We start from the raw sequence: 26,639 nt of genomic DNA, 5'->3' as shown, positions 1-26,639 counted from the left end.
GCCCTGGGAGAGGGTATGGGGGTAGGATCTGTCTGGATTCGTATTGGCAATCCTGAGCATTGGGGGAGGGGCGCTTTAGACTAAAACAAGAACCGGGGGATTAAGGAAGAGATAAATTTAAAATGCAAATAGTGAAAACTGAGCCTCAACCACAGCCTTTCCCCCTGCCCCTACACTCGACCGGAATCACGGGGCAGGGCGGGGTGGGGGGGAGGTGGAAGAGGTCTCAGCACACCAGCTTGTCGACGGCGGAAAGAACCGCAAACTCGGCGAACCTTGCCGGAGCTGAGCAAAGGCCCAGCAGCTCTCCAGTCTTCCGCTCACCCGGGCGCGGCGCACGGCCGAGCCCGACCACCAGATCGCAAGCGGAGGCCGCGGCACTCCTTAAACGACCCCATTATTTTATTATATTTTTTCCTTTCTCAGCCTAGCACCCGTGCATCAGCGCTTTATTCCCCGGGAGCCCTAGACCTCCACTGTGGTCATTCGTGCGGGCGGTTCTCACACTGGCACTGGGGGGTCGGCTCGGGAGGAGGGTGTTTCAGAGGCTAATTGCGCTGCCCCGGGAAGGGGGCGCCCGGAGAATGCGCTCAGAAGCTGCAGAATGGGCGAGCGGTGGCCCGGGTCTGAAAAGGAACATAAAGGGAAAATGTCCCCATTTATTTCGCTCTGGCCGGGACTCCCTTGTGGATAAGGGAGAGGGAGGCGCAGCCGGGGGTAAGGGGGGGGTCTTCTTCCGTCGGCCCCTGGAGAGGGCATCCGGGGCGCCGCGCTCCCCGGGGACGCCGCCCAGCCCCTCGGCGCCCCGGCCCCGCCCCTGCGCGCACTTGGCCGCTCCCACTTCCCCCGGGCGGCGCCCCCGCCGCGGTCCGGGCTGACGTCACAAGACAGCCAGCCGCCGGCGCCCCACGGTGCGCACCCCGCACCGGACCAGCAGCGGCGCGCAGCTCTCGGCGCCGACCCCCGGGCGCGCGCGTCCTCGTGCCCGGGCCCGTCCCCGTCCGCGCCGCTGAAGATGGCGAGCCCCGCGCCCCCGGAGCACGCTGAGGCGGGATGCCCAGCTCCGGCTCCGGCTCCGGCTGCGGAGGGGCAGGCACCGCGGCTCCCGCCGCCGCCGCGGGCTCCCCGGCAAGAGGAGAAGGCTCAGGAGGCGGCGGCGGCCGGCGAGCGGCCGCAGGTGGAGGAGGCCGCGGGCTGGGTGGTGGCCACCGTGACCTGGCTGCTTGGGGAGCCTGGGCTGTGGCTGGGCTGCCGCGCCGGCGAGCTCCTGAGCTGGAGGAGGCCGCTGCGCAGCCTGCTCGCCTTCGTCGGTGCCAACCTGCTGTTTTGGTGAGAGCTTCGGCGGGGTGGGGCGGGGCGGGAGGGCAGTGACCTTGGGGCTCCCGGGTCGAGTGGAGGGGGGGCGGCGCCGGGCTTGGGGGTGCGCGCCCGGCGCTGTGGGGACAAGTCCAGCCCTGCTCCGCTTTCTCAGCCACCTGTCTGGAGCAGGTGGAGACACTACCATTTCCAATTCGCTTCAGACACACTTCCCTGTTGGAAACAGTTGTCTCATCCAAGTGTGTATCCGGCCTCCGACGGCCAGGTGGCCGGCCGACCCGCGTGCACCTGTAGGTACAGGTGTTTTCTGCGTGCTCAGAAAACTTGGGCCCTGACCCCGTAAAACTCGCAGGTCTTGTTGACCTGCTGCTCGGAGCGTGCCGCAAGCGGAGGTGCTTGAACTTGGGTCGGTTCTTGCATCCTCAGCGGGCGTATCTGGACCAGCCCGGGCACGTGCTCAACACAGCGCCGCCTGCATCAACCACGGAATGATGTGTTTTTCCTGCCCCTGGAGGGTTGTGTTTGCTGCTTTTGCTCCCTTTTGAGAAAAGCAGGCGGCAGACAGGTAGGTTTTGCACATGATCCCGCCCCCGAGGTGTGCACAGTGGGGAAGCCGGATGAACCTTAGCCACGACGTTCCTTAATTCGACACTGATCAACAGGTTTGTCTCTCCCAGGTGAGGTCGGGGAGGTGTCTGCCTCTTTTCCTGAGGGAGGGGCTTGTGATCTCTTTGCAGGCTGCTCGTGGGCGGGGAAAGCTGCCTTTGTTTGCTGTTTGTCCTCATAACAAACTTGACCCGCGGAACGCAGAATAGGCAGCAGCCTTAGCACCTTCCTGTAGGACGCTTTGAGAAACAGGCACCTGAACAAAGCATGCACAGCCGCTCATTTTCCAGGTTAACTTGATCGATGTGAAGATTTTCCTGCAGGTCTCTGCTAGTCCTGGCTTTCTTTTACCACAAGCTGTATCTTGTCAGGGTCCCTGAATGTGACTTCACTTTGGGTCTCTTAGCTTTGCTTCTAGAGTTTATCCCAAGTGCTCAGGTTGGGGAGTGCTCAGTTAGGAGCTTTGTATTATGCTAGGTGGGCCAGTAGTCCCATAGTCTTTTTGGGGCAATGTCTCTGTCATTTTACCAATGATAGACATGTTTTTAAAATTGTCTCTCAATTTTAAATTTTATTTTAAAAGTACCTATTTCAATCTAACAGTTAAAAAGTTTAAAAGTACAAATAGTTAATGTTTAAACTGTCTCTTTCCCATGCTAGTCCCTGGTTCCCGGTTTCCTCCCAGAGGGAACCAATGTTACCAGTTTCCTGTGTATCTTTTCAGATAGTGTATTTCAGCAAATATACAATATACACATTTGTGGAATACCATCTGGGCTGTGCTTCCTAGTATATCCTGGTGATCAGTTCCTTTTTTATTGGCTATATGGAACTCCACTGTAACCATGTCTCAAATTATTTAACATGTGCCCTACTAAGGCAGAGGTCATTTCCAAATTTGTGCTGTTTAATGATGTTGCTAATGGCCTTGGATGTGTATCATTTTGCAGATATTCAAGTATTACTATAGGATAGATTCCCAGAAGTGGAATTTCTGGGTCATAATTTTTTTTAAAGATTTATTTATTTATTTGAAAGTCAGTGTTACACAGAGAGAGAAGGAGAGGCAGAGAGAGAGAGAGAGAGGTCTTCCATTTGCTGGTTCACTCTCCAGTTGGCCACAACAGATATAAACTTCTTCCGGGTCTCCCACGTGGGTGCAGGGACCCAAGGACTTGGGCCATCTTCTACTGCTTTTACAGGCCATAGCAGAGAGCTGGACTGGAAGTGGAGCAGCCGGAAATGAACCAGCGCCCATATGGGATGCTGGTGCTGCAGGCGACGGCTTTACCCGCTATGGCACAGCACTGGTGTATCACCATGCAAGTATGGTACTTCCTTGGGGTTCTACCTGTTGTACTCCCAATAGCATTGTGTAAGGCTGCCTGTCTTTATAGACTCTTGCTAAGATTATCTTTTTTTTATTTTTTTTATTTTTTATTATTTTTTGACAGGCAGAGTGGACAGTGAGAGAGACAGAGAGAAAGGTCTTCCTTTGCCGTTGGTTCACCCTCCAGTCCGATGGCAGGAGCCAGGAGCCAGGTGCTTTTCCTGGTCTCCCATGGGGTGCAGGGCCCAAGCACTTGGGCCATCCTCCACTGTACTCCCTGGCCACAGCAGAGAGCTGGCCTGGAAGAGGGGCAACCGGGACAGAATCCGGCGCCCCGACCGGGACTAGAACCCGGTGTGCCGGCGCCGCTAGGCGGAGGATTAGCCTAGTGAGCCGCGGTGCCGGCTAAGATTATCTTAAGAAACTTAAAAAAGTTTTTTTTTTTTTTTCTAACTTTATTTGAGAGAAAGAAAGCGAGCGAGCGAGTATTCATCCATTGATTCACTTCCCAAATGTCCAGGCTGGCCAGTCCTGGAAGCCGGGAACTCAGTCACAATGGTGGCAGGGACTCAACCTCTTGAGCTGCCTTCCAGGGTCTGCGTGGGCAAGAAGCTGGAATTGGAGCCAGAACTGGGACTCAAACCCAGGGACTTTGATATGGGATGTGGGAGTCTGAATGGCTAGGGCAAAAGCCTGCCCTTTATGAGACCTTTAGGTCTTGTAAATCTAATAGGTAAAAAATAATATCCCAATATGGTTTTAATTTGAATTTCCCTGAGATTATTTCTTATGTTCAAGAGCCTCTATAATAATATTTTTCTCTGCATTTTCTGTTTATAACTAACCTTTGTTTTTTTTCAATTGGGCCATTGATCTTATTGATTTGTGGGAGCTCTTTTTATTTATTTATTTTAAAGATTTATTTGTTTATTTGAAAGGCAGTGTTACAGAGAGAGAGAGAGAGAGAGACCAATGACTGGAGCTGGGCCCATCTGAAACCAGGAACTAGGAGTATCTTCCTGGTCTCCCATGTGGGTGCAGGGGCCTAAGAAATTGGGCCATCTTTCAGTGCTTTCCCAGGCCATCAGCAGAGAGCTGGATCAGAAGAGGAGCAGCTGGGACTCGAACTGGCGCCCATATGGGATGCTGGCACTGAAGGCGAAGGCTTTACCTGCTATGCCACAGTGCCAACCCTGGGAACTCTTTTTATGTTAAGGCATTAGCCACATACCTGTAGTGATTTGCGGACATTTTTGGTATGATTAATGCTTTAATAACACTGGTTGAAAATTGTGATTTTTTTTGAATAAAATATTTGAAAGGCATATTTGGTATTATTCTGGAGTAATGTCTTCCATTAATGTTATTTATAATTCTCATGGAGGGAAACCTAATTGCCAGCTGTTCAATTTAGTTCTAGCCTCTCCTGATGTTTATTTATTCTTATGGATGTCCCATTTGCATTCCATGCATGGATTTTCTTTGACAGAAAGATAACAGTCCTGCTGTTTAAATTCTGAAATACTTGCTGCTTTTGTATTAAAATCCATTGTGGATTAAAATCCATTGTGTATATTAAAATCTTCTGTGGCTTAATGGATAAAGCCGTCGCCTGCAGTGCCAGCATCCCATATGGGCACCAGTATGAGGTTTGAGTCCCAGCTGCTCCTCTTCTGATCCAGTTCTCTGCTATGGCCTGGGAAAGCAGTAGAAGATGGTCCAGGTCCTTGGACCCCTGCACCCACGTGGGAGGGCAGGAAGAAGCTTCTGGCTCCTGGCTTCGGATTGGCCCAGCTCTGGCCGTTGTGGCTGTTTGGAGAGTAAACCAGTGGATGGAAGACTTCTCTCACTCTCTGCCTCTACCTCTGTGTAACTCTGCTTTTCAAATATAAATAAATAAATCTTAAAAAAAAAAAAAGATATGTCCAATCTTGGCCTGAAGACTAGGTTGTACTGTCTTTCATTGTTATTTAAAAAATCGATTGGAATTTGTATTTCATTTATTAATTTCATTTAAAATTTTTAGTTTTCACTCCATCTGTTATTCTGGGGCTAAAACTGTTTTCAGAGGGTTGAATTTTCTTTAAATAGTGCATTTCTTAAATTATGCCAGGCAATGTGATAGTAATTCTATGTCCCAGGAATTCTATGGGACATTCTATGTCCCAGGAACTCTGAAGCATTGTATTTTCATGAGAGAAACAAAAAGACTAGTGTTAGAAATATGAAAAACCCAAATCTTGTCTTAAGCAATAGTGATATTTTCACTTTAATTGGTATTTTTCATTTTTATGGATACCAACTTTTAAAACTTTTTTTGAAATTCTTTAGTACCTGGTGATAGTGGTAGCTTTCAAGAGTTTGAAGTTTAAACTTTACCCACGCATCTGGTGTAAGATTGTAGTGCAGTATGCTACACGGATAAAGCTGAGACATGACCATGACAAGTGGTTATGACTCAAGGTTGCCTAGAACAGGTGTGATAGAAGAACCCAGGTATCAGTCTGCTTTTTGTTACTGTAGTGAAGTATCTGATGCAGTCTAACTTTATAAAGAGTAGAAGTTTAGTTAGCTCCTAAAAGTTGTATAGGTTCAAGGCTATGGCATCAGCTTAGCTCTGGTGAGGACTCATGGCAGGTGGTGTTACTGTGACTCAAGTACCCGTGGGAAGAAGAGCTCATTCACCTGACAGGAGCCTGACAGCTGGGTCGGAGCCAGGCTTGTTCCTTTGATAACAATCTTCTCTCCAGAATTATCCGGGGGCCCCCTAAAGACTACCTTAACTCCTTGCAAGGGTGCTGTCTTCAATGACCTAAGGACCTTCCCCTAGGCTTCAGCCCTGAAACACTCCCTACTACCTACCTACCTACCTTTCTTTCTTTCTTGATTAATTTCTTTCTTTATTTATTTGAAAGGCAGGGAGAGATCTACCCTCCTTTTGCTGGTTCACTCCCCAAATGGCCGCAATGGCCAGGGCTGGGCCAGGCCAAAGTCAGAAGCCAGGAGCCTCCTCCAGGTCTGCACGTGGGTACAGGGGCCCAAGTACTTGGGCCATCTGCTGCTGCTTTTCCTAGGCACATTAGCAGGGAGCTGGGTTGGAGCAGCAAGGAACTGAACTGGTGCCCATATGGGATGCCAGCACTGCTGGTGGAGGCTTAACCTTCTATACCACAGCGCCAGTCCCCTACCACCTTTCAGTTCTGCCACCCTGAGGACCAAGCTTCCAAGACATGAACCCTTGGGAGACAAAGTAAATCTGTGTGGTTGGAAATCATAGCAATCCAGAAAGGATAATTTGTTTACAGGAGGTTTATGGGTTTACAGGAGGTGGCAGTGGACTTGTGGATGCAAAAGATGGTGGGATCTTCATACTGAGACCATGCTTGAATTAGACCTCAAATGACTTGAGTAGATCTATGACATGGTTAACAGCATTCCAGTGCTTAGGAGTAGAATGAATCAAAGAATAGCATCTTGAATGTGTACTTAATATTTCAACCATAACCCAAGTAAGTGGCTACAGTGGCAGCATGGATTGGTAGAGTCAAAGCAATGGGAGATGAGGTTGCCTAGGTGGTTTGGGGACACTTTTGGGGACAGTGGTCACCTCAAATGCTATGCTACTTGAAATTGTTTTGTTTTTAATAGGCAGTAGACACAAAAAATGCCATGTAAGTGTATTCATAAATACTTTAATGGAAAAGTAGATTGTGGTTCATTTATTCCTACTATATAACAATGAAAATAAACTACAGCATGAATAACCATGCAGATGAATTTTACAAATGTAATTTTGGGCAAAAGAAGCACAAAAATGATACATGCCGAATGATTCACATAAAATGTACAAAACTAAACAATATCGATTGGGGAAACACAGAGGAGATAAAACTGCAAGGAAAAATAAGACATTCTTGAATCAGATATGCACACATATATGGATTCTTATTCATGATGTGAAAAATATCAATAAGAGAAAAAAATGCTAAAATTATAGTATTTCCTTACACCTCAAATGAGCTTGATAAAATGTAGTACCTGTCTTCAAAGGCCAGGTTTCCACAACTAAGAGATTGGGTAATTACCCAGCAGTCCTAGGACTGATTGAGGGGCCTTTGATCCTACTCTCACACTCATTTTCCCAATGGAAAACACACTTTAAAAATTCTTTTTCTTAATTTTAAATTTTACTTATCTTGAAAGCTAACCTCACGTAACCTCATAGCTCCAAAAGTGTAAAAGGACAAAAGGATAAACATTTTGAAAATCTGTTTCCCAGGCCACTCTGCCTATCCAGTGTCTGCTCAGAGGCGGCCAGTGTTACAAATTTAAGCACAAAGTGCAATGAAACAGAAAACACCGATTTTATTTTTTTAAAGAGTCAACTCTTCACTGTTTACCGTGCTAAGAGGCACACACTCTTAATTGTACAGTCAAATGTTATCACAACGACATTCAAGATCTAGAATATTCGATCACCCCAGAAGCTTTCCTTGCGCTCCTTTCTTGTCATTCCTCAGCCCTGGGGACTGATTTTCTTTCTTTCTTTGTTTTTTTTTTTTAAGATTTATTTACTTATTTGAAAGTCAGAGTTACACACAGAGAGGAGAGGCAAAGAGAGAGAGAGAAGAGGAGAGGTTCACTCCCCCAGTTGGCCACAACGGCTGGAACTGCACTGATCTGAAGCCAGGAGCCAGGAGCCAGGAGCATTTTCCAGGTCTCCCATGCGGGTGCAGTGGCCCAAGGATTTGGGCCAATTTCTACTGCTATCCCAGGCCATAGCAGAGAGCTGGATTGGAAGTGGAGCAGCTGGGTCTCGAACTGGCACCCATATGGGATGCCAGCACTGAAGGCCAGGGTGTTAACCCAGTGTGCCACAGTGCCAGCCCCCATGCTTTCTCTCATTCTGCATTAGATTTGCCTTTCCTGGACTTTCACATAAGTGACGTATGAGGATAGTATGATATCATTTGTGTCGGTTTCATTTACTCAGCATGAAATTTTAGATTCCTCCCTGCTGTGTATGTTAGTAACTTGTTCTTTTTTTGTTAGTTGCTGTCCATTTGGGTGGTTTCCATGTTTGACCGTTACGAATGAAGCTGTTGGAGAAATTCAGATGCAGATCTTGGTGTGAAGTGCTTGCTTTGGTGAAGGGAGTAGTGAGCTCTGACCTGTGTTTTGTGTGGCCCTGTGATGGTTGCCTTGGATAGGCAAGAAATGGAGCAGAATGCTCATATCCCAGTCTCCTTCTGACCATAACACTGAGATTTAATGGCTTGTGGTACAGTCCCCTTTGGGGGCCTCTGGCCTCTGCAGCCTAGAAAGCCACTGTGATGGGACTTGGTTTTGAGGCCACTGTTGGAGACCATGGCAGAGGGAAAAGTCAGTGCCAAGGCCTTTTCCTCAGTGTGCCTGGTGTTGCAAGAGGACATCACCTTCACTTAGTGTACCTAGTAAAACTGCAGGATTGTGACTGCACAAGGGCCATCTGGCCAGGACACCGTGGGCCCTCCCGCTTTTCAGGCTGGGCTGTGTGCAGTCCATTCACTGTCTGCAGGGCCAGTTGGAAGGTTGCTGGCTCTCAACTCCCACGTGGCAGCATGTGCCACCGTTTCTCTTCCCAAATGGTTGGACCAGCAGCATCCGACAGCAGCGTCACCTGGATGCTTGTTAGCGCTGCAGGTTCCTGGACCTCACTGAAGCGGAATCTCTGCAGGTGGGGCCAGGACTCCTGGGTTCTCCCAGCTGATCTGATGCATGCTGCGGTTGGAGAGACAGTGTCTGTATGGGCGCTTTTCTCTATTAGGTTGTTTGTGTTGTTGGGTGGATCTAATTAGTAAGTGTATTTCTTCGGTGGGTTAAGCCCACCTTGTGGCCGTCTCCACAGCTGCCCAGGATCCCAGCCCTGTCCCAGGACAGTTCTTTGTTACAAAATTCAGTTGGCCTGCAGGGTCATTTTTTTTCCTAGCTAGGGAATCCTAGGCCCCTCCACTCACTGTTCACCTGGGTGGATCTGGACATGCCTTAGTTTCCGTGTGTTCCTCCTTTGGAGTGCCGTTCCTGAGATGGTCGGACCCAGGTGTGTGCTTTTCCCCTCCTCCTGGAGGTGTCCTTCTGGTCGCATAGCCTGGGACAGAGGTTCCAGTTGACAGTACCTCCGCTTGACCACATTGCCACTGCATTGTTAGACTCTCATCAGGCTGTAACTCTTATGTAAGTTTAGTAGTTTGTCCAGCTTCATTTCAATTGTTACAAAGAATGCTCACATGTAGCATTTTGTTTAAATCTTAGAGCAACCCAGTGAGGTATGTACTTGTATTGTTCTGTTTTACATAAGAGGAAATTGAGCCCCAGAGATGTGAACTGAACGAGCAAAGATGGCTTCGCCTGCACTGTTCAGTAGAGTATTTGCAGTGATGGAAATGGTCTGAGTTGGTGGTCAGTAGTGGCTATTTTTTTTAAAGATTTGTTTGAAAGGCAGAGCTAGAGAGAGAGAGAGAGAATCTTCCATCTGCTAGATTTTCCATCCAAATAGCCTCAACGGCTGGTGCTGGGCCAATCCAAAACCAGGAGCTTCATCTGGGTCTCCTGATAGACACCCAAGCACTTGGGCCATCCTTCTGCTTCCCAGGCACCTTAGCAGGGAGCTGGAACAGAAGTAGAGCAGCTGAGTCTCAAATTGATGCCTATATGGGTTGGTGTGGCAGGCGAGGGCTTTCCCTGCTACGTCACAATGCCAGCCTCCAGTAGTGACTGTTGTGTGTATGAAATGAGGCTAGTGTGGCTCAGGAAATGTCTTTCATTTTATTTAACTTACATGTCAATTTAAATAGCCACATGTGGCTGATGGTTGCTATATGAGACAGCATAGTCCCAGTTAATAGTCATGGGGCTGGGTCACAAAGTCATGTCCAACTTCGATAAGATCAGGTTTTTTCCTACTCCATCACTTGAAGTAACAATAGGAGACAATTTGAGCCTACATTTCCCCCTGTTACAGCATTACATGTAGTGTTTCCAGCATTGAGTGAACATCATTACATTGGGAGCTGGTTGCTTCTGTATGAATAGAGAGCATTTTAGGCCATGAACCTGTCCAGTCTCTGTTCCTTGCCTTGTCTCTGTTCTGTCTCAGCAGTAGTCAATGGTTGCTGGATGAGTGTTTGCTCTGTGCCCTGTGTGGTGCTGTGTCCACAGGGTATACCAGAAGCCCAAGGTGTAGACTTGCCTCTGAGAGCTTACCCTCTGCTTTGCCATGGCTGGCTCAGTGCAGCAGCACATCATGGTTCTGTATTCCCTGCCACGGTCTCCAGGGCTTTACAGTTTAGGTCAAAGTGGCTCTGGAACAGCTGAGAACTTTGTGTAATTTGCTATACAGGTCTGGAAGAAAGGGTGTAATTTAAAAAGTGAGGTGAATGGTGAGAACTTTCCACAGAGAAACAATCCAGGAATTAGTGAGGGAGGGATGAGCCTTGGATGGTGTCAGAATGGTGACTCACCGAGTTGGATTTCGGGGAGCAGAGACTTAGTCTTGGATGCCGGGGCCAGCATGGGATCTGGGGTGTGGATGCTCAAAAAGGTTTGATGAACTGAGCTGAAACAGGGACTGTGCCCTTGCATAGACGGAGAGGGACCAAGTGCAAGAAGGGCCTTGCAAAATAGTCAGGTCTCAGGTCATGGAAAGTAATTGTGGACCTTTGGAATTCAGCGTTCAGCAAGATTCTCCGGCAGCAGCCTCATGTGCCCAGACACAGGGGCTCCTTCCGGAGGTTGTGTGCGAGGCTGTTCTCAGACCTCGTGCCTCAGCACCAGCAATGCCGGTGCAGAACCTGCAAACGGTGCTGTTTGTACCAGAGTAGCGCTGCTTCTTGAAACACACCCGAGTTTCCTCCGTGCTCTGACAGCCGTGACACTCAGTCAGCTTCCCTTATCAGTTCTGTACCATTTTATGGTTCTGCTATGTAGGTAACCACCTCAGCTCCCTGTTGCTATTCTGTCCTTTTCTATTCATCCCACTATTGTGTATGCATATTTTTAAGCTGCCTGATTGATCCAAATGAGTGCAAATAAGTGAAGTGTGTCATTATACCAGCTGCTGGGAACATAATGATGACTCAGACACATTCGGATCCCTGGGGAGAGAAACACATGAGTTAGCAAATAGCTCAAATAGAGGTTGTGCTCTGAGTGCTGAATTTTCCCGCTGAGGTCCCCTCCCCTACCTGGGGCGGGGACTTCCTTAGGCAGTGGGTGGGAGAGTATGGGGATGGGGAGGAGACAGAAGGATCCATGTGTAAAACACAGAGGAAAAACAACATGAGGGTGCTTCAGAAAGTTCATGGACAAATATAAGTAAAAGATTTATTTTGGAGCAGAAAAATTTGAAATCCATGCATAGTTTTTTTTTCATAATTAGCATTTCAAAGGCTCCTGGTATATCTTGTATAGCTAATGTGTACTAGGAGCTCAGTTAACCCATTGAAGCATGAGTAGAGCATACCATAGCACTCATAAATTTGTATCTTTGTTATATATATCTACATCTATATATCTATATAACCATCTATATAACTAAATATATATGAGAGAGAGAGGAGAGTGAGCAGAAGGGAGTGGAGGTGGCTTTAGGTGCTAATGGGAATATCCAGAGGTGAGGTTGGAAGAAGTGTTGACGCCAGTTTATGAAGAAGTGGACTGTGCTAAGTGACTTGACTACCTCAAATAAGCAGTTCCCATATGTGACGCTAATACAGTATCATCATATTCCTCGCTTTCAAGACAACCATTCAACAATGGTTATTTCTTAAGTGTCTGTTGTGTACTGACGCTACTCCCAGTGCTAGGGTTGTAACAGTGGACAAAAAAGGTAAAAATCCCTGTTCTCACAGAACGTATATTTCTGTGGTACAAGTGGTCAATGTGGAACTGGACGTTGTGAAGAAAATTAAAGCAAGGACAAGGGCGAGAGAGTGACAGGAGGTGCTAGTTTGCTGGATAGGTCAGCACTGACCTGTCAGGAAGGGACCTTGGCCTGACACCTGAAGACCAAGTCAGGGAATGAGCCAAAAAGATAACTCTGGAGTGGCGTGTTCCAGGCAGAAGCAGTGGCTTGTGCAGAGGCCCTGGGGCGGGAGTGGGCTTGGGTGTCTGAGGAACAGCAGGGAGGCTTGGTAGCTCGAGTAGGGTGAGCAACAGGGAGAACGTGAAGTTTAGCTTAGAACTTCATGCCACAGCTGTGCCAGATCCTGCTGGCAGGCTTTTGTTGGCAAGAATGGGGGTCGAGGACCAGTTAGGGCACACGGTGGGGAGAGGGGCTGGCTAAGGTAGTGCCAGTGGCAGTGGGGAAGAGTGGATGGGTCCTGAGGAGACTTTGGAGGTAAAGGTGGGAAGACTGCATGATTTGGTGTGTGGGGGAAGAAAGAGCTGGGTGGGTGGGGGATAACCCAGGCTATGAGGGTATCTCGTTCTGGCAATGTGAGGTCAGCAGATTGGAGCCAACAGGGAGGAGGGTGATACGCCCAATTGTGAGGATGTGCCCATCACCCATCAAGTGAATTATCCACATAAGTCACTTAGGGCTAGTGGTGTAGACTGATGCTGGGGACAGGTAAAGTTAACATAGTCAGTCCTTTGCATCCGTAGATTCCACTTCTGAAGAGTGAACCAATTGCAGACCAAAGATATTAAAATCCAATTGCATCCTGAATATGTGCAGACCTTTTTCTTGTCATTATTCCCCGACAGCTCAGTGTAACAGCTATTTACATAGCATTTACATGGGTTCAGGTTTTACAGGTGATCCAAGGATGATTAAAAAAATTTATTTATCTGAAAGTCAGAGTTACACAGAGAGGGGAGAGAGAGAGAGAGATCTTCCATCCGCTGGTTCACTCTCCAATTGTCTGCAACGGTCGGAGCTGCGCCGATCCGAAGCCAGGAGCCAGGAGCCTCCTCCAGGTCTCCCACGTGGGTGCAAGGGCCCAAGGACTTGGGCCATCTTCTATTGCTTTCCCAGGCCATAGCAGAGAGCTGGATCAGAAGTGGAGCAGCTGGGACTTGAACCGGCGCTCATATGGGATGCTGGCACTGCAGGTGGCGGCTTTACCTGCTATGCCACAGCACTGGCCCCAGATCCAGGGATGATTAGATGATCCAGGATTGACACAGGAGCAGGTGCAGCTTCTGCACCAGTCTTTGCGGTTTTACATGAGGAACTTGAGCATCTGCCCCAGCACATTCTGAGGCAGTGACTGCATAGAGTGGCAGCTTTGGCATGTGTGGCATTTCTGGGGAGCATTTGTTTGTTGAGCACAAGAGGGAGCTGGGGCAGCATGCTGAGGGCACTGCTGTCAGCAGGGTGGGCAGTCGGAAAGAGCAGCTTGCAGGGGAGGACGGGGCATGGGGAAGTCCATGCTCCAGAGGAGGCACTGGGGCAGCCCCTGACTTGCAAGTGCTCTTTCCTGGCCTCAGCAGTTTCCGCAAGGTCAGGTGTCCCTAATGATGCCAGAAGTGGGCTTGCTATCTTGCCTCCTCCACGTCACCACCCATCCCTACAGCATCTGGGGAATTCCTGGACCCTCTGGCTCTCAGGCTTGCCCCTGGCATGGCCAGCAAGGAGTTCAAGGAGCTTAGGAAATCCTTGGTGTATGCCCTGATTGAATGCTTGCATCTGCCCAACATTCAAGCCCATGCAATAGTGTGAGGAGGCTGTGAGGTCAGAGGGAGGAGCCCTCACCATTGAGGTCGGCACTCTTGTGAAAGAGCCTTGCCCAGCCTGTTCTCCCCTTCCACCTGGGGGAGGCAGCGGAGGGGGAGCCCTTGTCAGACCTCAGAAGCTTTCTGTCTCAGGGATGAAGGTTGGAAGTATCCCCTACAGGCAACCGGCCCACATTGTCTCTTAGCCGCACCTGAACCTTTTATCTGAACCATCAACTCAGTTGTGGCCAGATGGGTTCCCTGGGCTCCCAGGTTAAACGATTTGGCCGCTGCATAATGAGCCAGTCTTTTGTCAAGGTGGTGGCTTTGTTTCTGTGGCCTTGTGTGGTCTCATTTCCTGATTCCTGTAGCTGTCATTGACAGTAGCAAGGAACATTTATTGGGCTCCTGTTTTTTTTTTTTTTTTTTTTTTTTTTTTTTTTTTTTTTTTTTAATTTGACAGAGTTAGTGAGAGAGAGAGAGACAGAGAGAAAGGTCCTCCTTCTGTTGGTTCACCCCCCAAATGGCCACTACGGTTGGAGCTACGCTGATCCGGAGCCAGGAGCCAGGTGCTTCCTCTCGGTCTGCCACACGGGTGCAGGTGTCCAAGCACCCGGGCCATCCTCCACTGCCTTCTCGGGCCACAGCAGAGAGCTGGACTGGAAGAGGAGCAACTGGGACTAGAACCCAGTGCCCACATGGGATGCCGGCACTGCAGGTGGAAGATTAACCAAGTGAGCCACGGCGCCGGCCCATATTGGGCTCCTGCTTTGCTGGTGTTTGGAGGAGATCATATTTAATTCTCAAAGCACTGAGCAAGGTGTCATTGCCTACAGTTGGCACAGGGGATGTTCAGGGTGTTAAGGAATTTGCAGAGGTTCCAGCCCAGGTTCTAGGGTTCCTCCCCAATAAATTAGACTCGAGTGCAAGGGGAACTTGCAGTATTTAGTCAGAGCTTAATTCTGCATGCACATGACTTCCCTCTTTCTACAAGATGAAGTTAATTGACTTCTCAAATTGAAACGTCAGCTACCTCCCACACAGCTTGCTCTCTATCTACTTTAGAGAAAGAAATTATTAGATTTTTGCAAGGACCATTTCGGCACCTCCCACCACTTCTTCCTTGCAGAGGCCTGCAGCCGGCCACCGCTGTTTTCCATTTTAGGCTCTGAGTACCCAGCCAGATGTGCATTTCTCTGAGTTGTCAGGTGGCCCAGTTTCATCCTATTTCAGTTTCTTGCCGTGTCTTCCCTTTGGACCCAGGGATGGCTCTCTGTCTGCAGGTGAGGTGTTGTGTGGGCCTGCGCCAGTTCTTAGGCACTTGCATGGCAGTGTGGTGTCGGGTGGTGCGTGACACAGGCGCGGTTTAGGGTGCAGGCCAGGTGGAGTCAGAGGTGGGGATGTAGCATGCTGTGGTTAGGCCGTGGCTGGAGGTGGCCTGCTGAGCTGGTGTGCTGGTGGTTTATTGAAGGGGCAGGAGGGTGTTAGCCCATGGTGGCTGGCTCCTTTCCTGGCTCTCTTGGCAAACCCTCGACTCACCTGCAGTGCTGTTTTCAGCTCCTCTCACCCCCTGAGCGGGGCCCCTCCGGCCTCTGGGGCCTGTGGTGTTTCCAGGTCTTTGTCCCAGCACCTTCTCTGTCACTGGGCCTCACAGTCAGTGCAGTGAGGTCATCCCTGGCTGAGTTCTTGCCCGTGCCTGTGTGGTAATCCCTTTCCTGTGTACTGAGCACTGGGTGATTACAAAGGACACAGGCTCCTCTGGCTTGTGCTTCTGGAAGGCTGGGAAGCCGAGCAGCATGGTAGGAACACCTGGTGAAGGCCATCCTACTGTGTGGCAGCGGGTGGAGAGCAGAGGACTCCTGCCATAGGAGCCCACTCCTGAGATAACAGCATTAGGGGGCAGAGGCCCTGTGACCTCATCGGCTCTCAGTAGGTCCCGCCTCCAAACATTGTTTCACTGGGCATGAGGCTTCCAACCCATGAACTCTGGGGACATATTTCATTTCAGTTGCCAATCTGCTTATATTCTTCATGGAACTTGGTACAATTTGAAGGTATTTTGTTTATTTTTCTAATTCTTAGACACTTATTAAAGCTGTTGTCACTTGGGTCAAAGGAAACAATTAAAACTGCAGTTACAGAAGATCAGCAGTGATGTGGGGAGTGCTGCGTGTCACACCCATCTTGGGGTGAGTGTTTGGTGCAGGGGTTATGATGCCTCTTGGGACGCTGGCATCCCGTATCCGACAGAGTCCCGGCTCCACTTCTGAATGCAGCTTCCTGCTAATGCACACCCTGGGAGGCAACAGGTGACGGCTCCAGTGACCAGGTCCCTGCTCTCCACACTGGAGGCTCAGATTGAGTTCCCGGCTTTGGCTTTACCCAGCCCCAGCAGTGGTGGGCATTTGTGGAATGAACCAAGTAGATGGAGCATCTCTGTCTCTTTCTCTTTCTCTCTCTTTGCTTTTCAAATACAATTTAATTAATTAATCAATTTAAAAATCAATCTTTCTCTTATACCCACACATCACAACTTTTCCCTCAATTTTACCTTAATTAATATCAATTAATTCCACTGGGCTTTTGATAAAAACGCAGCAGTTTCTGGCCCTACCTTGCCTCCCTTCCCATTCCTGTTTCTCAGAACAAAGTTTGCTGTGCTCTGCTCTGGACTCTATATAGACTTCTAAATGATATTCTTAGAATACCATTTCCTGGGGCTGGTGCTGTGGCGTAGCAGGTAAAGCCACCACCTGCAGTGCTGGCATCCCATATGGGTGCCAGTTTGAGACCCAACTGCTCCACTTCCCATCCAGCTCTCTGCTGTAGCCTGGGAAAGCCGTGGAAGGTGCCCCAAGTCCTTGGGCCCCTGCACCCACATGGGAGACCTGGAAGAAGCTCTTAGCTCCTGGCTTCAGGTGCAGCTCCGGCTATTGCGGACAGTTGGGGAGTGAACCAGTGGATGGAAGACCTCTCTCTCTCTCTCTCTCTCTCTCTCTCTCTCTCTCTTTCGCTCTCTCTCTCTCCTTCTCTCTCTGTGTAACTATGACTTTCAAATAAATAAGTCTTAAAAAAAAAAAAATGGGTCAGGAGAAAGGGAGTATGCTGAATGGAGAGTCTCTTATCCCCTATGTCCTATGTGAGAAAATAGTCATGGTAAAGATTTCTTTTTTAAGATTTATTTATTTATTTGAAAGTCACAGTTACAGAGATAGAACAAGAGACTGTTCACTCCCCAAATGGTCACACATTCAGGAGTCTGGAACTCCATCTAGATCTCCCACCTGGGTGGCAGGAGCCCAGATACTTGGGTCATCTTCTGTTGCTTTCCCAGCTGTATTAGCAGTATTAGCAGGATGTGCAGCAGCTGGGGCTTGAACTAGCGCTCATATGGGATGCTGGTGTTTCAGGTGGCGGCTTTACCCATTGCACACAAAGCCTGCCCCTAGTTTATGATTTTTTTTACATTTGTTCTGAACTCTTTATTTCTGTTTTGTTTTTTTTTTTTTTCCCTGTCATTGGACTTTTTCTCCTCTGTATGGGAAGAATGCATTCTTTAGCTCTGAGCACGTACAAAGGAAATGAACTTTTTGACAACTTGTGTGCAGAACATATCTTTATTCCGCTCTTGCTGTTGATTGCTTGTTTGTCCTGAGATAAGATTCTGGGTTGGGAATAAGTTCCTAGAGGATACTGAAGCGTTGCCTTCCCATCTCCTCGCTTGCTTCCTGTGTTGCCTTTGGTCACACAAAAGCCCTTGCAATGCTTGATCTCTTGCAGAGGATCTGGTTGTCTCCCTGGAAGCTTCTGGGCTCTTCTGTTTGTCTTGGATGTTCTGGCCTTTTTGTGGGGATCAGCATCTGCTGGTCTTTATGTTCCAGGTTTCAGGCACCTTCCCATTTGGAAATGCGTATCCTTCAGTTCTGGAAAACCTTCTTAATGTCTTTTTGATAATTTCCTCTTCTCTGTGTTTTGTTTTTGTAAGTCTTACTTGTCTAACACTAGACTTCTTGGATTGCACCTGGTTTTCTATGTTTTTGTGTCTGTTTTCATCTTTATTTTCAGTTCTCCTTTCACAAAGATTGCTTTATCTCTCAGTCATCCATACTGTTTTAAAGTTTATGGCCTCGTTTTTACTTCTAAGACCCTTTTCTGATTTTTGGTGTTTCCTTTTGGAACGGTTCATGCTTTGGTTCTTGGCTTTTGTTCCTGGGGAATATTCCTGAAAGTTCTTTCAGGGTGTAAATGTTCCAGTGTTAGATGTTTGAGGTGTTCCTCAAATACCAAGGGTCCTTTGGGTCCCATTCCTGTTTCAAAGTCAAGGACTCCAAAGCTGGTTGAGGGTGTGAGCTGTGTTTGGGGTGAAGTGTGCCCTCTTCCTGGGCTCACTGTAGGTGATCAGATGAGGATCCATTCCCACAGAAGGGCCTTGACAGGAAGCCCTCAGGTGTGTGGGCCTGCCCAGTCTCTAGAACTGGCTGACCTGCTGCTGGCATCTTTTCTGGGAGGCAGGATGGGGAGCAGAGCTTGACCCTGTGTTCTGGAAATGGAGCAGGAGAGGCAGTGCAGTGGGCACAGGGACTCTGCATGTAGGCTGCCGACTCCCAGCAGCTCCCTGTTTTCAGCATGACCTCTTGCCCGGCTCTCTTCTTTGCTGGTAGCCCCCATGCCTGAGCCTTTCTGCTGTCATTTCTCCAGAGAATGACCCCCCAGTTGTCCCTGGGGTAGGACAAGGGGTCTTTGTCTCCTGACACTGCTAGGGGTGAGCGCTAAGATCTGGAGTTCTCACCGTTTATGGCAGAGACTCGCAGCGCTCCTCCTGTTTGCAGGTGTACCTTTTTTTTTTTTTTTTGACAGGCAGAGTGGATAGTGAGAGAGAGAGACAGAGAGAAAGGTCTTCCTTTGCCGTTGGTTCACCCCCCAAGTGGCCACTACGGCTGGCGTGATGCGGCCGGCGCACCACACTGATCTGAAGGCAGGAGCCATGTACTTCTCCTGGTCTCCCATGGGGTGCAGGGCCCAAGGACTTGGGCCATCTTCCACTGCACTCCCTGGCCACAGCAGAGAGCTGGCCTGGAAGAGGGGCAGGCAACCGGGACAGAATCTGGCGCCCCGATCGGGACTAGAACCTGGTGTGCCGTCGCCGCTAGGTGGAGGATTAGCCTATTGAGCCATGACGCCGGCCGCAGGTGCACCCTTACTCCTGCCATTTCCCACTCCTGAGCGTTGCTGGGCTCCATGGCGTAGAGTGTGTGTTTCGGATGCATGGAGCTCCCTTGTGGGCGTAGGTGGCCCAGGGCTCTCTGCACTGCTGGAAGGGACCAGCATGCTTTTTGTGGCGCCAAGGGTGGGAATTCTGCAGTTTGCTGATGCTTTGGGCTTTAGTGAGGAAGGCAGTGACAAGCCATTGCCTAATAATAATGTCATCACTCACTACCATGTGCTTGTCCAGTGCCAGATGTTCCAGAAAGTTCTCTTGTAGTATCTCTCAATCTGTGGGTAACCACTGCATGATGAGGTTGGCCTCATTACTAATATTCCCATTTTTTGGATGGCACTGAGGTCCAGGAAAGTTAGTTGACTTGCCAAAGGTGTCTAGCCCCTGTGTGGTTGAGGCTAGTTTATATCCAGGAAGTCCGATTGTGGTTGCCCATTAACCATGGTTTGCCAGCCTGTTTGCTCAGTGTTCTGTGAGTGTCATTTGATACAGATGCATTTCTCTGTACTTGGTCCAACCACTGATTTAGGATTTCTGGTGTTTAGATAAGTAGGGAGTCAGCCGGGCTCTTGTGTTATTCTTCTTCATGATTTAGATCTTCAGGGCAAGCTGGAAGCATAGTTTTTGGCTGTTTTTACTTCCAAGATCCAATGTTTACTTGCCATATAAAAGCTGCATGTGACTTTTATAGTTCTCCAGGTGGGGGAGGTTGAACACAGGGCTTCTTTGTGGGCACATTTCTGAAGGGTGCTCATGCAGAAGCAGCATGAACAGTGCCCCCTGGAGTCATGTAATGAGTTTGCCCCAGCTCGATCTTGTGGGCTCACCTTTGCCTTGGAAGGTGGGTGTCAGGCTGGGCAATAGACCTGTATTGTGCAGAATAGTGTATAATCCTAGACTAGGTAGTGCCTGAATGAAAGACAGAATTCATACTCTGGTCTTGGTAGCACGAGGTTCAAAGCAAATATCCTAAGCTGTCGTTGGCCGAGTTGAGACGATGTCAATGCTATTTACATTTCAAGTTTGGTTTAGAGTTTAAGGCTACAGAGGTGCCTGTTTCTTCTTCTACTTCCAAAACACTATGCTGGCAGTTTTGCCGGTGTGTGTAGCCTGGAAAGAAATGAGCCACTGGAGTAGCAGCCTTCAGCTGAAAAATCATAGCATGAAACTTTTTTTTTTTTTTTTTTTTTTTTTACAGGCAGAGTGTACAGTGAGAGAGAGACAGAGAGAAAGGTCTTCCTTTTTCTGTTGGTTCACCCCACAATGGCTGCTGTGGCCGGCGCACCACGCTGATCTGAAGCTAGGAGCCAGGTGCTTCTCCTGGTCTCCCATGCGGGTGCAGGGCCCAAGGACTTGGGCCATCCTTCACTACCTTCCCGGGCCACAGCAGAGAGCTGGACTGGAAAAGGAGAAACCGGGACAGAATCCAGCGCTCCGACCGGGACTAGAACCCAGTGTGCCGGCGCCGCAGGTAGAGGATTAGCCTGTTGAGCCACAGCACCCGGCTGTAGCATGAAACTGTTAAAATCATCTAGGACCCCAAGCTGCCCGGCGCTTTGAAGGTGCTAGGGTGATTCCAGTCGTGCAGATACCTGGGGGAGATACTTATTCCCATGATCCAGTTGCACTAGCTGTGACTTACCAAACCATGCTGTCTGGTTTGCTAAACAGCTAAAACCTTTCAGAAGATGGCGTCTGCATGATAAAATAAAAAGGAGAGGGCGTTTTTGTTCCGGTTTAACGCTCTGATTTTGTAGATGGAGAATATGAGTCTCAAGATCCCACAGTGAGCTGGTGGCAACATGGCCAGGGTCAGACTCCTGACCCCTTGTGTCAACTGCATGCTCTTAGATGTTGAAACTGTGAGCTGATGAGACTCAGGAAGGCAACATCAGATACTCCCAAGCGCCAGAATCACTGCTTGTAGTTTGCAGGTCAGTGTGGGAACTTCACTTGCAGATCCAACCAGATCTTTGGGGTCTTTTGAGAGTTGGGAGAGGTGTGTTGATAGATTTCCCCGGGATCTGCCAGGACTCTCTAAAGTCCCAGCCTTGCTTCCGACTTCACTGTCTCTTCCTGCTCCCCTGACAGGTAAGCTGGAATTTGTTAAAAGTCACTTTGATAAGAGACAATCGAGGGCTTTCTCTTGCTTTAACTAGTAATGGCTGTTTGATCACAGCCACTTGAAACAGGTGTTTAATGTCCAGCTAATGGTAATGCAACTTGCTTTCCAATGATGAGGGTGACTCCAGCCTGGAAAACCTTTCATGTGGGAATTCTTGGCAGTGAAAATGCATTCCTCTTCAAAGGAAACACTTTTCCATGCTTCTTACTACAAATTGATACATCTATATTTGCTAAAACAACAGCAAGACCTGTTGAAAGGGACACGGTCTATTTAAGAGTTGTGCTACTTGTCATCACACAACTTAAGGGCTCTCTAAAAGAGCTGTTGACCTCTTCTCCTTAAACTCGTCTGTAGCTGTTGCACACAATCCAGAGTGTCTACAGAGGAAAACATAATGCACTTGGTGCTTAACAAATGCAATCTTTCTCGTGAAATAAAAACAAAACCTAAAAGCAAGGATTGCAGGAGTCCTTTGGGACAGCCTGGGTGAAAGGCCTGGTGTGCAAGGTAAGGTATTCCTGCTGCTGACTTTCCCATCCTAAACTCTCAATGGCAGGTTTACCTTGAGATTCAAGGTGGCTCGTGGGCTCTCGTCTGGGGTTCAGTTGCTCATGCGTTGTGTAAAATGGAAATCTTTGCACATGCAGGAAATGGCTCATGAGCTGGAGGAGTGTTTTATGAAATGCCTCCTGCAGTTGCATTCCTGGAACCTGAATTGGTATAACTTGGAGCATTGACTGTGGTGTGGGAATCTTGTATCACCTGTTTCTTCGTTTTTTTAGGTATGAATGTGTGTCTTCTGAGCAGAGCCTTGAGTGTAACTTCAAATATCTTGGGTACATTAGAAACCACCCCTTACATCCTCATGTTACTTACGGGTGCAACAGCAGAATATCAGGAATTTCTAGGGGGGAGACTTTTAATAATATTCATAATTTATGAAAAATGACAAACAACTTTTATAAAAGTTATATATATTTTTAAAGATATTTAGCAATGAGAGTTCAGTTTTGCTTAAGTTCTAAACTTAGAATAGATTTTAAAACATGATAGGAAATTAAAAATATGACCTAAAGTTTGTTTTTCTGTTACTTAAAAAAATTATTTGTTTACTTATTTGCAAGGGAGAGAGACAGAGATAGGGACAGACTGACTGAAAGAGATCTTGCATCTTCTGGTTCCCTCCCTAAATATTCTCAACAGTTAGGGCTGGACCAGGACAAAGCCAGCAGTCTTGGAACTCAGTCTGGGTGTCCCACATTGGTGGCAGGGACTTGAGTACTTGAACTATCACCTGCTGCCTCTCAGGTACATGTTAGCAGAGAGTTGGAATTGAAAGCAGAGCCAGGACTCAAACCCAGGCACTTATATAGGATGTGGGCATCCCTAGTGGCATCTTAACTGCCATGTCAAAGACCTACCTCTAGCTTTCTGTTCTTTAATTCACTAGTGTTAGTGACCAGTGGCTTCTACTTATCAAAAAAGAAATTGGGTTTCTGGAGAAACTTTGAGTTTTAGTAACATCATTCGATATTGCTGAGAAGTTCAGTACATTTTAATATTAATGCCATGTATGGCCAAGATTTGATTCTGTGTACCTGCTGGCTTTTATCTGATGCTGCCCATCTGATGTGGAATCTCTGCAGTGTGGGACTTTTGTTTGGTGTATACAGGTGGATACTTTAAGACTTATGAGACCGTGATCTGGTTCATGTTTGCTGTGTGCCTATAGCATGATAAGCATGGCTACAGACAGCAGCCTTTCTAGGGCCACACTCCCTGAAATGTTAATGATGTTTGAATTAAATAAATATTTATTTTCATTTTATTTGAAAGACAGATGGAGAGAGATCTTCCATTCACTGGTTCACATCTCAAATGCCTGCAACAGCCAGGGGTGGGCCAGGCCACAGCCAGGAACCTGGAACTCAAGTACTTGGGTCATTGCTGCCTCCCAGGGTGTGCATTAGCAGGAAATTGGAACCAGGAGCATAGGTGGGACTTGAAAAAACGCAGTCTGATATGGAGTGCTGGCATCCCAAGTGACAACTGCTGTGTCAAATGTCCATCTTGATCTTTGGCTTTTGTTTAGAAGAGCTACCAGATGTCTAGAAAGTAGCCTACACACACACTCAGTGCTGATGTGGCTTTCCAAGTGGTCATAGCTGCTTAGATTTGAGGGAAGTACATCTGTTCCTCCTTTGGTGATGAGGATGCCTGAATCAGCAAGGCACCCTCTTTTCTTATTTTAATTTAAAGATTTATTTATTTATTTGACAGAGTTAAAAGAGAAATCTTTAATCCACTGGTTCATTCCTCAAATGGTTGCAATGGCCAGGGCTGGGTCAGGAGCCAGAAGCTTCAGCCAGATCTCACATGTAGGTGACAGGAACCCAAGCACTTGGGCTATCTTCGACTGCTATTCCCAGGTGCATTTGTAGAGAGGTGGATTGGAAGTGTAGCAGCTGGGACTTGAACCAAGACTCAGATGGAATGCTGCCGTCCCTTGTGGTGGCTTAATCTGCAGTGCTACAGTGACAGCGCCCATTCTCCTAAAAATTTTTATTTGAGAGGAAGAGAGAGAGATCCCATCTGCTGTTTTGCTCCACAAATGTCCACTGGGCCTGGGGCTCAGGAGCTCAGTTGAGATCCCTCATGTGGGTGGCAGGAACTCAGTTACTTAAGTTATCACCACTGCCTCCTAGAGACCTCATCAGCAGGGAGCTGGAGCCAGGAGCTAGCACCAGGAATCACACCCAAGCATTTTGATGTGAGACACAGGTGTCTTAATCTCCAGGCCAAATGTCTACCTCACTGTTCTTTTTGACCAGTCCAATCACATCATTGCAAACTGGCTTTAGTACAGGATAAAATTGGAGAAACAGACTGATTTATTTATTTATTTATTTGTTTGAAAGACAGAGTTACAGAGAGGCAGAGGCAGAGAGAGAGACAAAGAGAGAGAGAGAGAGGTCTTCCATCCACTGGTTCACTCCCCAGATGGGTGCAATGGCCAGAACTGCACCAATCTGAAGCCAAGAGCCAGGAGCTTCTATGTGGGTGCGGAGAACAAAGGACTTGGGTCATCTTCTACTACTTTCCCAGGCAATAGCAGAGAGCTGGATCAGAAGTGGAGCAGCCAGGATTATGGGCTGGGATGTTGGCGCTGCAGACGGCAGCTTTACCTGCTACACCACAGTGCTAGCCCCCAGACTGACTTTTAAGGGTGCTAAGGTTGAATGTGGTTTCTCCCTTCTGAAACTCACATTGAAATTTGATCCCCATTATGACATTTTAAGAGGTGGCATGTTAAAGATGTGGTCAAGGCTTAGCCTGTCTTAGTGGATCAGTCCATCTGTGTGATTAATGAAGTCATCAATGATTGGGTTAATGGGTTGTCTCCATAGTGTGTCTGTTGTGAAAGCCAGTTTGGGCCGGTCTCTCACCTGCCTTTCCTGTCCCTAGCCATGTGATGCCCTGTGCTGCTCTGGGACTCTGCCAGCAGGAAAGCCATCACCAGATGAGGCTCCTTGACCTTGAACCAGAATCATGAGTTAAATAGCCCCATTCTTTATAACTTACCCAGTTTGTGGTATATAGTACCTTAGCAACAGAAAACAGACTAAGACAAATGGGTTGTCAGAAGCTAGGTCTTCTGATAAATAAGAAAGAAATGAAATTTAGTCTAAGCCAAGATCTAAAGGCCATTATATTATCCATTGCTTCCAGAAAATCTTCAGAAATGGTAGAAATTTTGCTACTACTTATACTTTTTTTTTATTTGAGCAAACTGTGACTGTTAGAATAGTGTGCTTTAGGGAATTCACAATTCATATTTATATAGATTGTGTGCGTGATGAATTAAGTATATTAACAGAATCATTCATTCAAAAAAACACTGAATGAGCAACATCACAAGAAAAGTATTTAGTGAGCACCTGCTGTTGGCTGGGCAATGACTAGTACCAGGGAGATGTTGTTAACTAGGAGAAAGCTTGTAGCTGTTGCTGGTGAAGGCCCAGTGGGAAGAAATGACCAGGCAAGCAGACATACAAATACTTCACAAAGTTCATAGAAAATCAGTGAAAGGGTACATTGGGTAGAAATATCTTAAGAATTCATGCATAGTTTTTTCATAGCATGCATTTCCTGTGACCTTTTAGAAATACGAGTGGGAATCGAGAAAGGTGTTACGAAAGAACTGCTACAGTGGGGGAGCAGGGAACCCATTTTGATAGCAGGGTTGAGTTTTCATTGCCGCATTGCTGCTGAGAAGCACCACTGTGCACTGTGCACTGAGAACCACCGCTGTGTGTGTTGAGGCAAGAGCTCGCTGTTGTGCCTTTGCTGTGCTTTAGAAAGCAAATGCCTTTTGCCAAACAATCCAGGTTTAATTTGTCACAACAGTCAATTCCTTTGGGCATGATGGATCTGAAGTAGTGATGGTGTAAGTGGCTGGGGTATCTTTAAAGGATGGTGTGCTTGACCTAGGGAATTTCTTTGTCTTTATTTGCTAGCAGTTTTACCTCCGTTCTCTTCTTATCTGATTGGGTTGTAAGCATCTGATTGAAATGTAGACTCTATCCCAGGTTCATGATGCTAACAATGAACTGGAGTCACTTCTGGTTGAACTGAGGCAAGATCTTTTATTGTTCGTGTTTAACATCAAGTGTTACAAATGCTAAAGCTGCCCTACAGGTTTGCAGAACTTAATGAGAACCTGTCATGTTTCCTTGTCACGCATTCTTTTGTTCTTGCTCCCTGTGTTGTTTTTCATAGGCTTTGTCTGTCTTGTCTAGAGAGTTAGGGCGCTGGAGATTCCGGATGGAATTATCAGGAGAGATGTGTGTTTTCCGTTGGAGCTTAAGCAGAGCCAGTGCTCAGGGAAGGCTTTGTCCCGCTTGTTTAATTAGAGAAAGCTGTAAGGGTTGTTTGTATTATCATGAGCTGCATGTGTGTGCACACAAAGGAACAGGGAGCGGGCACACCTGTTGCGTAAAGGTAGTTCTTTCTAGCAAATGCATGTAGAGTTTGACAGCAGTGGGTTTTGAAAGGGGTGGCTTTGTTCCCTGTTAGAACACTTCTAACCACATTTCTCTAGCTCTTCCTGCTTTACAACTCATTCTTGGCAAACATTGAAAACAAACATCCTATGAGGTTGCCCTTTCACAAGTCAGGGTGGTATTTCTGTGCAGTTCATTATTATGGCTCTCTGCCTTTCAGAGTGTTTGTAGGCATCTTCTGTGACATTCACTTCTTTTGTACGCTTGCTGTGTTTTGTTGACTGATTCTTTCTAAGAAGATCTGTAAAGTTTCATGGTTTTTGGGTTAAAAAAATTCCTTTG

General features: G+C 47.7%; 1 protein-coding gene across 4 annotated transcripts in view; it reads left to right on the top strand.

Annotated features, from left to right (window-relative positions):
• Positions 1-871: 871 nt before the first annotated feature.
• RETREG1 (reticulophagy regulator 1) overlaps positions 872-26,639 on the top strand; it is a 148,158-nt gene continuing 122,390 nt past the window's right edge. For 2 of the 4 annotated variants that reach the window (XM_089312641.1, XM_089312640.1), the window contains exons 1-2: positions 1,215-1,329; positions 1,744-1,882. Coding sequence is in view for 2 of the 4 variants with exons in the window: in XM_089312638.1 (XP_089168764.1) it covers positions 1,016-1,329 (314 nt within the window). In the remaining 2 variants the exon portion in view is untranslated. Of the gene's footprint in view, positions 1,330-1,743; positions 1,883-26,639 lie in introns of all 4 variants that reach the window. The other 2 variants (XM_089312638.1, XM_051853556.3) reach the window with 2 other exon arrangements.

The sequence above is a fragment of the Oryctolagus cuniculus genome, chromosome 14 (assembly GCF_051225735.1).
Source record: "Oryctolagus cuniculus isolate XC-2025 breed Fujian yellow rabbit chromosome 14, ASM5122573v1, whole genome shotgun sequence".
NCBI lineage: Eukaryota > Metazoa > Chordata > Mammalia > Lagomorpha > Leporidae > Oryctolagus > Oryctolagus cuniculus.
The sequence above is the reverse complement of the archived record's forward strand: the minus strand, read 5'-3'. Positions and strand labels throughout refer to the sequence as shown.